The 13767-nt window shown below is 44.2% G+C and overlaps 1 protein-coding gene across 1 annotated transcript in view; it reads left to right on the forward strand.

Annotated features, from left to right (window-relative positions):
• The window catches only part of thada (THADA armadillo repeat containing), a 124112-nt gene that overhangs the window by 76513 nt on the left and 33832 nt on the right, over window positions 1–13767 (forward strand). The window contains exons 30-31 of the mRNA XM_085478395.1: window positions 3573–3676; window positions 6447–6529. Coding sequence (XP_085334521.1) covers window positions 3573–3676; window positions 6447–6529 — 187 coding nt within the window. The remainder of the gene's footprint in view (window positions 1–3572; window positions 3677–6446; window positions 6530–13767) is intronic.

Genomic DNA, 13767 nt, shown 5'->3' on the forward strand with positions numbered 1-13767 from the left:
TGTTGCCAGCGATGTTACCAACTCTCACCATTCCCTCAAATAGTGTCTGAAGGACTTACAACATGTCACATCTAATCTGAAGAATGTGAAGTATGTTTCTCTGAAAATCTGAAGGATGTGATGCGCATGCTTGAGAATAAATCCACTCTGGAGCTGCCTTTCTTCTGGCTAATGTTAGCTAACTCCAGTGTGCCTGCTAACACAGAAGACCGTCAGATAGCAAAAGCCAGTTTTAAGTGGTTAAGATTTAGCCGCTAATTTATCCAGACTCCCAGAATTCATTTGGTATCCGGCCATTTTTTATATGAGTTTATCAGCTAATAATGTGAACCAAACATTGTCTGATCTATGCAGCCACAGCTAACCCGCTAACCATATCTGTTATTGCTTGGAAAATCATGTCGAAGTGGAAATTGCTTCACCACCTAAGGAGACCCATAAGTCTAACTTATATTTAATGAGCAAGCATAACTACAGTAGCATTTATTTTCTACCTTAATAATAAACAGTGGGCGCTAAACCAGCTAGCTGTATCCATACAGTATAAAAGATGCACCTAGATATACGAAGACAAACGTTTTCACAATCGCCTCATCTCAGTTTCAGAAAAAACAGATGTGTGGAGGATGGATGGGTCTGACTGGGAAACTGGCTGCTCATTGGATTACGTGTCATCAGTCACAACCTCAGCATGAATGTGTTTTAAGGGGTCAAGACACAAAGCCATTATTCTGTACATTTCTATAGGATCACAGGTCTGTTTGCAATCACAGCACCTGCCATCTAGTGGTCTTCAGAGAGAATGCAGGTTATGACATGCCATGCTGTGTTTTATACGGTCTGTGTCTGCAACCTTCATCTCTTTTTATTGTTGCAGCATTCAAAGAGCTGATACATGCGTATACAGTACATACGCTTGTCTCCTAGTTGTTTTAAAAGATTCCTGGAAGTCAGTATATAATAGTGCAAGCTCCTTTAAGCATCTTACACATTATAATCATACAATACACAGTACTGCTTTTGTTTTTCATGTCGGAACCAGTTTATTTGACCACAAGTCATATGATCATTTTCCTACAAGTGTGGAAGAAGTAGCAAGAAAGCAGGAAATCCACATTTAGGCAGTCAAGGGGGAAGAAATCGGACATTTGATCAACAAAAATAAGCCTGCAGAAGGTCTCTGTGCTGCTGTCTTATCGTCTCCCATTCATTTACGCTTGATCCTATCCCGGGATCTCCTCCCACAGTGGGGTGTAGTTCTGCACTCTGTCTTTGGGAGGAGGAATTCTATAAATATTTCGGTTTTCTCCGTGCCGGGCTGGATTGAGCCGGTTGAGCCTCCCATGCAGGGACTTCCCAACCCGGTGGATGAGGTGTAACTGTGGAGTGCAGCAAGAGAGGGAGAAAAGACAGAGCTCCCTGCTTTGGACACTGGAACCAGTGCTGGAACCGGTGATGCTGCTCAAGCAAACTTTTAATGAGCAGGCGTGTGCTTGTCTAAACTGGAAGTAACAGCACAGACCACAAAGCATATCGAAAAACCTCTGGAGTACTTTTTGATCTGCACTTTTTCTTTCTTTTTTTATTTTAGCAAAGTGATAAAATCTTAATAATGTGGTTAAATGATTAACTGCTCTTATATCAGTAAGCTAATCAAGGCCACCATTGAGTTAGAAGTCAGACCCACAAGCTTTCTTTAGAACTCAACTGGGTTAAATATGTACACTTGGGTTTTAAGGGGTATTTATTATTTTCTTCTTTTTTTTTGGGTTGTATGGAAGCCCCAAACGCAATTTCATTGTTCTTGACAATGACAATAAATAAATAAATACTAATACTAACTATTTTGTAATATCCTGTATGGCTGTGCACCAGCAAGTTTTAAAAGACACTTGATGAAGTTTCTAGATTTAAACCCCCACCAGAATAGATTCAACATTTCATCATCCACGCAGGTAAACAAGATTATTTTAGTCTGGCACCGTGGCCGTGAGCAAACAGGGTGATAGGTTACTTTTAGAATGACTTCCTTTGCCGAGCTTGTTGGAACTGGCAGTGAAAATGAAGACATATTCTTATGTTTGAAATAATGGGAATCAAAATTACTTGGAAATGTTCAATATTTGGTTTGGGAATCTGCTCCAGCTCTGGCTTCTCGTAGGTGGAAAAGCCCTGAGAGAGAGCTGACAGCGAGAGGAAGAAGGACCTGGAGGTGTGGAAGCTGTTTGTGTGAGCCAGTGGGTGTTGCCTGGGCGTGGAGACTGCAGGAGATGAGATGGGGCAGGCCAGAACTCAGCGGCCAGGCTTGGTGCTACGTGGTCGCCCTGGTTTTCCCCACGTTGCCTTCCCTGCATAGCGTAATGAATGGCTTCCTACTGGTCTGTGGCCATGGCCCCAGCTTAAAGAGTATACTTACCAAGGCCCAGAATACACACCCCAACCAGCCAGCCAGCCTGTGTCCTGGCCTCTGAATACTCCCAACCGCCAGTCCACCTGCTGCAGACTGGCTCAGTCTCTCATTGGCAAATCGGCCGAAGTGAAAAGAATGATTAAATCTTCATCGGGAAACTTCTTGCTTTCCTGTCCAGAGACCAGAGGTCACACGCCAGGATGGAAAGATGCTCCTTTGGAGCAAGCAGCGTGTTGACCTTTCAAAGTGTGCTTTGAGTATTTACTGCAGAAGAGGGAACATCAAAAGGGACAACTCTGACCATCTTCTTGTCATTTAGGTTGAGCAACTAGTGGTTGGTGGAGTTGCTGTGTAGGATTAACATGTTCGCGTCCCGGGCTGTTTGGCTCAGTGTAATAAATAAAACAAGACAGAAAGCCCGTCTAACAATAATTTCCCATGTAAGATTTCTTTTTATGATTGGTTTGTAAATGCACCATAAAAACCATTAAATTCCAGACAAAGAGGAGTATTTGTGCTGTAGTCCAGACGTGGTTGGTGTCCAAGTAAATTTTCCACCAGGGAATTCGTATTTATTGTCTTGTAATTACTGATGATTCGCAAGTTTCATTCAGCGCACAGTGTTTTCTCACCCTTTAGTCCAACATTTAGGAGCTCACCCTGTTGCCAAATGCAGTCATATAGCCAACAGTAGAAAATCCCCATCAGTAGTGGTTTGATGCTTCATTTCATAATGAACCTGTTAAGACTGAGTGCAAACCCAAACATGTTACACTATCCCTTTAAGGTGTGATGTCATTGCGTGGCTTACCCTTTAGAGCCTAAGGCAAACCACGATTCATTTCACTGATAACACGTCCTACAAGGTCCATCTTTTATCTACACTTACACACTGTAGCTTGTGATTCAGTAGTTACTGTCTACATGCATCAGACTCTCCTTTTATTAGATCTCTGCCACACAATGTGGTTGAAAAAGAGGGGAAAAACCACTCGAACAACAGAGTATGTGTATGTATCACTCTGCCAAGATGTAAAGATGAGTGGAGTTTAGTCTGTTTCTGTAGGGCTTGTAGATAATTCTCTGTGACTCTGACTCCTGTATAATAAATATCCATTCTGTCTTTTTCAATTTGTGTGTGTGTGCACGTGTCGGTCTGCAGGTGCTGTTTCTCTTGCGCTCCTACCAGACTGACTCACACAGACCCCTGCCAGCAGGAAGCGGCATCGGTGAAGCTCTCTGTCAGCGCATGTGGCTCGCTTCTCGGTAATCCTAAACACGCCCACACACAAACACACAGATAAGCATCCATCCCTCTTTTCCAGCTCCCTCGCCAGAAGAATAGCTCCTTGTCTCACCGTACATCCCCTCCCCGGCCCTGTCCGCTTCATGTCCTGCCCCGGCTTCCATTTCAAAGAGACTGCCTGCTGACCCATCTGCATGCAGTCCCCCCCCCTACTTTCCCTCTACCTCTTGCCCTCCTGCTAAAAGTCCAGGCCTCAAGTTGGGGCACAGTTACCTGCCACCCTCCCCCCACCAACTCCTCCTCTTCTGTGTGAGGTCAGGTTTAGGTCTCCTGTGCTCAGGCCCTACAGCAGATAACACAGCGCCACTGAGTTAGCAACACTAGCCCTACTAGCTCTGCTTGGTTACACTGATGAGCTTTTATTAAGATGACGAGGTGAATTCTTGCTCACCAGAGCGTACCCAGAGTCTGCTCGTTTGATCGCCTGGCGCCGGGAGCCCGGCGCCCAGATCTAAGGACATCACAGGTCAGAGTATCTTTGTTTTTGGGAAAAGAAAACCTCCCAAACTCATCCAGATCACCACTAATTTGAGGCAGCCGCCTTCCAAAAAGGATGGAATGCATTGTTCGTCTGGTCTGAGTCAGTGTTGGGTTTTGGCCTCACACCGATCCTTGTGTTGTGTCATTTTGGACTTTTTCTGGCTCCGCGAGGGTGTCCGCGCTGCAGCGATGACTCTGGCGACGTGAAGGGCCGGCGTCAGCCTGTTAGGACCTTCTCCAGTGTGTAGTTTGGATCGCGATCTAACGATTCAACTTCTTACAGCGTGTTTGATGATGATAGCTCACATTCACAGGACTCATCGCTGCCAGAATCTGTCATTAGTTAACCAACAGTCGCTCCTCTCTCTCATACACACACCGTGCTCCATCTCGAGTATCGTGCGTGTATTAAGCGTGCAGGCGGCTGATGTGGGGGCATGTGCGCGTTATTAATATCCGAGTGATGAAAACATGACGTCAAGCTCGCACACTGTCTCTGTTGTTTTCTCTCGCACACACTCGCACACACACTTGTGGCCTCTTGCAGCGCTGTGGTCACAATCTTGATAGAACGCACACACTTTGCAGCGGCCACACATAAACTGGGTCGACATTTACAAATAATATGACAGCAGCGAGAGCTTTACTTCACTAATGTGCAGGGCAGGAATAAAAAGAGAATAACACCAAGTCGTTCGTGTTTTGAAGCCTTTGTGTGAAAACTCCTGTGACATTCAGGAAATAAGTCCCGTCTAGGATGACAGAGCTGGGGGCAACTCATATGATTCTGGCCTATTCTCAGCCATCAGGATTCATCAAAAATGAGAACACAAATCACTGTGCCATTCAGTGTCTGATCCCATGAGCTACTGACCCACTAATAACAGTAACTGTTTGTCTGTGTCAGTACAATTAAGTGGTTTATGTGTCGTTCCGTGGAAAGATGAAATGTTTTGCTGATTAGCTGATGAACAGCTTTGGGTTTTTTTTGGTTTTCCTTCTTGTGTTGACCTGCACTGACACTCAGGACTTGCAGGAAAAACAAACACCATCCATGCCTCCATCTGTTATTGCCATCCGTGGGCAGCAGTACAAGCAGAGAAACCCAGGCTTCACTCTCCCCGGCCACCTCCGCACTCCAAAGCCAGCTCCAGGGGCTCATCCCAGGTTTACAGGTCCTGAACGCCTCACCCAGGAGGCGTTCAGGACCTTACTTGTTACCGATCAACAAGGAAGCGAGCAGTCTGATAGTGAAGTGCTGTGTTGGGGCATATGGTACTATAAGGTCTTTCAGATAAGACGGGTCCCGATTATTAAGGCCGTGGATGTGACCAATGTGACAAAGCTGCCACTGCTTTCAGATGTTTACAGTGTATGAAGTTTCCAGTTTATTAGGAACACCTAACTCGCGCTGTTGCAGTGCAACACAAAAATCATGCAGGGCTGTTTCTAATGTTCGGTTTTTGAAGCCTCTCTCAGAGAGGTGTTTACTCAACCGTGTGGTCATTTCAGCTGATTGTTTCCTTTGCTCTGATTTATTTTATCTGGTGAATTTTTAGATGTTTCGCTTGTTTGACTGTTGAACTGTAGGTCCAGGGTGTGTTTTTTCTTTAGCTTATGTTTGAATTTTATGGCGTTTTGTGACTTTATATGTTATATTTATGTTGGCAGGTTTGTTAATTTGCTCAACTAAATTGAAAGCTTAAAGCTTGACACCCTACTGAGTGAATGTAAACACTTTGTGCTGCATACATTTGTGTAGGGAGCAGACTGGATATGGCTGGGAAAAAGGTATTTAAATGGATTTTATCCACCTCCTGGTTAGAAGGTCGTACAGTGCTGTGCAAAAGCGGCATGAGCCACAGAGCCCACACTCAGTTACAGCAGAGATCACAAACGTTCTCACAAGCAATAAATGCACCGAGTTGGCCATGCCCATTGCCTTAATTCAACAGTTTGTGGTGAGGCATCAGCCGGTTCGTGAAGAAAATCTTCGTCTGTGATCTTAATGGGAAACAGATGATCAGTGACTGGAGGCTGCAGTGTTATCTCTTTAAATCGATAAGCAGTTTAGGAACATTTAGGCAGCCTACTTGATAATAGAGATCCTTCATTATTAACAGCTCTTAAACACAAACTCTGTTTTTCCCCCCAACGTGTCTAAATGTTTCTACGGCTTTTGAGGGTCAACCGATTTCAGTCAATTTTCTGTGCTGGATCAAAGATGGCCTCGTGTTTCTCTCTTTTCAGACAGAACAGTTGTGTGGTGACCAGAGGAGCCTTTGTGGATGTGTTGGTGTGCCTGTGCGGGCCTGAGATCAGCATTCTGGAAGGTGAGTAGTAATTGTGGGATCACTACTTTTCACCGGAGTTTTAATGAAGACCTGCAGAAATATGCAGAGCGTGACACAAATGCAAGTCCTGCACACTACCCACAACCACGTGGTGACACACATACAGTGACATGAAAAGGTTTGTCTGTGTGTAAAACACAAGCTGATTAGATTGATCATCGAAGCCAAAAAGCTGTATTTTAATCATCCACTTTGATCCAGTCTGGATCAGGATGGTTTAGGTGTTTGTTACTGAACTTGTAAAGATGACACCAAAAATAGTAGACATGGTTAAGACAGAAGTTCAAACTGAGCATCAGAATTGGGAAGAAAGGAGATCAAAGTGACTTTGATTGTGACATGGGTGTTGGGGACAGAGCGGCTGATTGGAGCATTTCAGAAACTGCAGATCTGCTCTGATTTCCTCACACAGGCATCGTTACAGAGAAAGTTCTCTGGATATTTTCTCTGGATGAAAATGCCTTGTTGATTTCTGAGGTCAAAGGAGAAGGAGCACACTGCTTTGACATGATATGAAGGCAACAATAGCCACTTGTAAGAAAAAGATAACTTTTTATTGTCAGTGCACACTCATACCTAATATACCTTATTTTTCGGACCATAAGGCGCATTAAGCAAAAACAAGCATTTGCATTCATTCTCCAGCTTTACTGTGTTTATGTTATGCTAACATAGCTGCGTTGCTAGTGATAACGTAGCACATCATTATATACCAGCTAGCCAGTCAGAACATGGTATATCATGTTTAGGTGGAAATTAGCGAGCTAACTTCCTGCTAACTTCTAACTCTGTTAAATTTAATAAATCCTGTTTTCATGGATGCCTGGATGTTAAACATAATTGTTACACCTGGTAAAGCAGCAGCGCTGCTCATTTTATTAAAGATAAAATAATTTAGACAGTTTGTAACTCTCAGTGATGCCGCAGTGTTCGTTTGACTGTGGGACCTGAAGAAGACCGAGTTTTGGACCCAGATCTCTCCGCGAGGCTCCTGACTACGGCAGCCGTAATGCTCCGGCAATACATCAACCGGTGCAGCTTTGTATCTTACCAAAGTCATACCAAAACATTTTTTGACAGATTTTCGAGCACCGCATAAAATCGATTCAAGGTCAGTAGCACAACCAGAATTCATACATAGACCACAGTCTGTCAGACTCGGCCCCCACCGGTCCAGCACCATCACACTCAGCACCGGGTCTCCACAAGGATGTGTTTTGAGTCCCCTCCTGTTTACGCTCTACACATCCGACTGCTCCCCTACCCATCTCTCAAACACCATCATAAAGTTCGCGGATGACACCACAGTGGTTGGACTCATCTCAAGGGGGGAGGAGTCGGACTACAGAGATGAGGTCAACAGACTGACTGAGTGGTGTTCAGTTAACAACCTCCAACTGAACACCACGAAAACTAAAGAACTTATCTTGGACTTCAGGAAGGGCAGAGCAGACCCGGCCCCACTTTACATTCACGGGAGCTGTGTGGAGAGGGTACACTCCATGAGGTTTCTGGGCGTGCAGATATCTGATGACCTCTCCTGGACTGCAAATACTACAGCGGTGGTTAAAAAGGCCCAGCAGCGTCTCCACTTTCTGAGAGTGCTCAGGAGGAACAACCTGGAGGAGAGGCTGCTGGTGACATTTTACAGAGCCACCATAGAGAGCATCCTAACGTACGGCATAACAACATGGTATGCAGGGTGCTCAGCTGCAGACAGGAAAGTACTGCAGAGGGTCATCAACACAGCCCAGAAGATCACTGGCTGCTCTCTGCCCAGCCTGGAGGTCACTGCAAACTCTCGGTACCTCAGCAGAGCTGGCAATATCATCAAGGACCACTCTCACCCCAGCAACCAACTGTTTGAACTATTACCGTCAGGCCGACGGTACAGGTCACATAAAACCAGGACAAACAGATTCAGGGATAGCTTCTTTCCCAGAGCTATCACCGTAGTAAATAAGCACAAAAACAATTGAACCTATTCCATACCGTCACTGTCATTATATTATGCTGCTATTCATACTGTCATTATATTAATGCTGCTATCCTGTATATATTGTACATACTATTGTTTGAGTACTTACGATTGTTTTTTTTTGTACTTTTTATATTTTACATTTATATTTATTATTGAAACTTGCACCAAGGGAGTGGCACTCCAATTTCGTTGTACTCTGTACAATGACAATAAAGGCTATTCTATTCTACATAAGGCGGACTGTCGATTTTTAAAAAAGTTTTTTAAGTGCGTCTTATAGTGCGGAAAATACGGTAATAGTACAACGAAAGTGTCCCACATCAATACTGCGCGCAACTAAACACAACACAGTAACTTAAAGTGGGTTTTTTTAAAAGTGCAAGAAAGGTATGAGCAAAAAAAGGAATGTCTTAATAAATGAATAAAAGAATGAGTGTTTATTGCACATTATTATTATTGTTATTGCCCCCACAAAAGTCCAAGGAGGTAGCCAATCAGGTGAGCTGTTAGCATTGATTAGGGCTGTTGTAAAAGTTGTCCTTCAGTGTGTTTGTCCACGACCTCAGCAGCCTGACTCTCAGGAGCTGAAACACCCGGTGTCCTCGGTGTGTGCAGTCCCGTGGCCCCCTGAGACAGCGAGTGCTGTACAGGTCCTTCAGGGAGGGAAGAGGATGTCCAGTGATTTTTGGGGCCATATTAATGACCCTCTGAAGTGCCTTTTTGTGTGCAGCTGGAGAAACATACACAGATGCAGTATGTCAGCAGCCAAAGTATGCAGAAGAACATCTCTAAGTGCAAAACAGCCTTGAAGCATGAGTTCACCAAACATGAGAAGGTTTGAAAAAACCTGCTCCGAGTCCATTTCTGGTGCAGTATTTGGTTTGTAGGGTCAGCATTTTGTGTAAACAGCATGAAATCATGGATCCGTCCTGCCTTGTATCATTAGTTCGGGCTGCTGGTGGTGTAGTGCTTCACACTCTGGACCCCTCAACACCAACTGAGCGTCATTTAAGTCACTATCTGAGTTTTGTTGCTCAACATGTTCATGTCTTTATGAGCACAGTGTATCCATCTTCCTGCTTCCACCAGGATAACGCAACATATCATAAACCTCAGATCATCTCAAACTGGTTTCTTTAAGATTTCAGTGAATTCACTGCACTCAGATGGCCTCTACTGTCAACAGAGCACGTTTGGGATGGGGTGGAACAGGAGATTGGTATCCTGGATGTGTTGAATTGACAACACAAAGTATTCAGGCAGTTCTCAAGACAACGGTGGGTTCAGCATAATACCAAGAACGTGTACCTAATAAAGTGGTGTTCTTTAGGCACCCTAAAGAGGACTGTGAACAGGACATAGTCCTGACGCTTCTGTAGGAGTTATCTTAGAGCTCAAATGAATTTTACAAGAGCTTTTTTTCCTTTTATTCACTCTAAAATTGTACAAAACCAAAAATCCTACCCTCTGTTAAAGTGTTGAACATCATTTCTCTTTAACGTCCTCTCACCTCACCGATCGGGCGTTTGCAGTCGTAGCGCCTAAGCTGTGGAATAATTTACCCCCATACATCAGACAGGCTCCTACTGCCAATCTTTTTAAATCTTATCTTAAAACACATTTTTATTTACTGACTTTTAATACAGCATGAGAGTTATTTGTTAATTCATATTTGGTGTTTGCCATCAATACTAATAAAGTTATTTTATTAGGTATGTTGTATTCTTGTACAGCACTTTGGTCAACGCTCCTGTTGTAATTAAATGTGCGATATAAATAAATAAACTATAACTAACCTAAAATCATGTTAGCTAACGGGCCATAAATGTTGCTGTGCTGTTTAAAACATTCCAGCTTGCCTTAGAAACACTAAAAATTGGAGCCAGAAGATAAAATCCCCACTTTGACAACTTGAAATGAAACGATCTACATCTGGTGTTCCTATTTGCCCACTCGCTCATGCTCCACCTGTCCACCAAATTTCCTAAACTTTCCTCTGCAGCTTCCTTTTATTTAAACGTTCTTGCTGACTAAAGTAAAATCTCTTTGTTAAAAGATCTTTTCTGGGTTCGGTGTATTCTAGTCGAACAGAGTGATGGATATTTGAGTTTTGCTGCTTGTCACGGCGTTGCCCGGCATTTCACCAGCTCAGCAAGCAGCAGCTGCTTTCAGTCCATTTGCTTCGAATTTGACGTCGGAGCTTTCATCATCTGAACGGACAACCGTGCAACTTTTGTTGGCGAGGCTGTGCACCACTGCGCTCTCCATTTAGACTTATTGTTGACAGGAGTCTGCTTCGTGTATCGGGTAGTTCAGAGAAGCCTCCTGGTGCGTGCGTGTGCACGCTTGTGCGGTCATGTGCGCACGCACGCAGACCTGCGGGGTCTCCACGCTGGAGGAATGTGAAACCGAAGGCGCGCGATCTGTGACAGATGGTGGGGTTGCGTCTGTGACCCAGTTTATGGAGGAGTGCTGTACAGAGAGGAAAGAGGGAAAGGGGAGGAGGGCACCGATGTTTTCAGTGGGCCATGTGCTGAGCACATGTTGGTCTTGACAGTGGAAATACCGAGGATTTCTCCAAACAAGCCTGTAGATTGGCCTGACTTGGCTCTCCTCCTTACATAACTAAATAAGCAGCCTGGAGCTTACACACCTCTAATGCCTCGATTATTATCATAAGTCTGTCTTTGGTTTCACCCGCTCTGGTGGTGGCCTTTTTATTTCTCCTTCTTTTTTGTTCCTGCTCCTCACCTCTAATCACTTCCCCTGTTCCTCTTGTGTAATTGCACTTCTCACTTGAATCAGATTTAAAAAGCCACAGGTTTTGGAAGTTCATTTGAAAGCAGCAGGCTCTTAAGAGCGCCTGGCACCAGAGGAAAAGAAGGTGAACAATCCCCTTTTTCAATATTACTTTTTTTCCCTCCCCTCTTTTAACTGGCTCCCTGCATTAAGTAGGAACTTTGCATTTACCAGCCAATTCCTCTCAGCTCTGAACACAGCTCTTTGTTCATGAGTGTGCACACATTTCTCTGCTCCAGCTCTTTGATCTGTGCTGACTCATAAAAAAAACCCTCTGTCCATTGCTTCATCTCCACCTCAGCCAGCCTGCTGTTTCTTTGCTTTCCAGCCTTGCCAGTAAAATAAACTGAAAGCTTTAGCAGGAGAGAGAGAGGAGAGTGGAAGCCGGACACTAACAGGAGGTAAAAATCAAACAAAAATGAACTTGTTTTCATTAGTGTGCTTTCACATGATGATGATGACGACCGCTTAATTGGCCTTAATTTGTTCTGTTCTGGTAAACTGCAACACGTACTGTAATTCTTTTCAGCCCCATCAGTTTTCGTGTGCTGTTTGTAGACACGATCTTCAATTTTCTAGTCTTTTAACTTGAAAAAAGGAGGAAAAGAATTAGAGGAAAAGTCAAGAAAAAAAAGTCAAAATCAGTTTTATAGCCCCCTGTTCATATACATCAGGGTTGTCAAACAGGCAAATAGTCCAGTCCGGCTCACTGGAAAACTTTGGAGGAAGGATCAAGGATTACGTGTGTAGTTTAACTTCTTTACGCTGGCAGAAAGGGGAGTTTTGTTGGTCCGGCCCACTCAAGATCAAAGTGGGCTGTATGTGGCTCACAATGTACAGTCCATCCATTCGCTTCTGCTTATCCTTTTCAGGATGGCGGGGGCGCTGGAGCCTATCCCAGCTGTCATAGGGCGAGAGGCGGGGTACACCCTGGACAGGTCGCCAGTCTGTCGCAGGGACAGACAGCCATTCGCGCTCACATTCACTCGCACATTCACACCGAGTGGCAATTTGGATTATCCAATTAACCTATCCCCACAAGCTGCATGTCTTTGGACTGCGGGAGGAAGCCGGAGTACCCGGAGGGAACCCACGCAAACACGGGGAGAACATGCAAACTCCACACAGAAAGACCCCGGCCTGATGGTGGAATTGAACTCAGGACCTGCTTGCTGTGCGGCAACAGTGCTACCGTGCTGCCCTCAATGTACAGTCTCACATCCCTGATATAAATATTGCACGTTTAGCCATTTGCAACCAGGAATTGGATCTTTCTACAGTTTAAGCATCCTTTAAATGTTGCTGTGATTTGTCTCTGAATCGTTCATAAGATCTTTTTCATGAGTGTGCATGTGCCCCGTACAACTGACTTATTTAAATATATAATTTATTTAATATAACCATATAACGGTTCCCTCTTTTTATCTAAGTAGGCTTACTTTGTGATTAAAAACAGAGCAGTTATCAGGGACCCCCACTAGAGCACCTCTGGAAAACACACAACAGGAAGGCTAGCTGGTTAGCAGTGATTGGCTTGAAGTGGATGCACAAGTACAAAATACTAAAATGAGTCTCCAGATATATTTTAGTGGCCGTTAATTTGGCGGATGCAGTTTCAAGAGTGTGGCTAGCTTTAGCAGTGCTAGTAGCAGCAGCTTTCTTTCCTTGTAGGTCAGAGTCTACAGGCCTGTGAGAGTGTGGTTAGGTACCGCTCTGGTTGAGTGGTTATATGACAGTTTACTGCGGCACAGCTGCTATTCTAGGTCAAAAAAGTGCAGAAACGCACTAGTTAGCACGGCTGTCATCTGCCAATCCACCTTACATATAGACCTAAACTTCCCGTCACAGAGGTGTGATGCTGCTAGTGGCGAGAGGCATCGTAACTTCTCAGAGCAGATACCTGTCGTTACGCTTTTTAAAATCAATGATTTGTTTAACTGAGTGGTTTTTCTGATGCACCAATGTTTCAACATCTACAGTGCTGTGCAAAAGTCTCGAGCCACCCCTCACTGTTTGTTTCCAAGGACCCAGACTTTTTCACACAACCAGTCTCCATATGGAAGTTTTGCTTTTGAACTATATTTTTTTAATCATTTTATTTGTCCACTTCTTGTACCTGACTATTTTTAAAGGAATGGTTGCTCCCCAAACACTCTGCCAATGCAGTAAAAGCATACGTGGATAGAAAAACACACAATGGAACAATATCAGTTATGGGTTTTCGTCCCCAGAGCCTGGACTGCAACATTATTGAAGCAGTGTATGATCATCCCGACAGAACAGAATCCGGTCTTTAAGTGACGACGTATGAATCCTGCTTCGGCGTCCAAACTACTCTGCATTTATTAAGACTCTTGTGTTTTTAACATGTTTGAATGCTTTGCATCTTGTTCTATTTAATCTGAACAAGCCCCTAAAAGAAGGCAGTGATCACTGT

This window comes from Copadichromis virginalis, linkage group LG13 (genome assembly GCF_057382275.1).
Source record: "Copadichromis virginalis isolate Kocher_CV1m ecotype Utaka linkage group LG13, C_Virginalis_male_GT1.1, whole genome shotgun sequence".
Taxonomy (NCBI): domain Eukaryota; kingdom Metazoa; phylum Chordata; class Actinopteri; order Cichliformes; family Cichlidae; genus Copadichromis; species Copadichromis virginalis.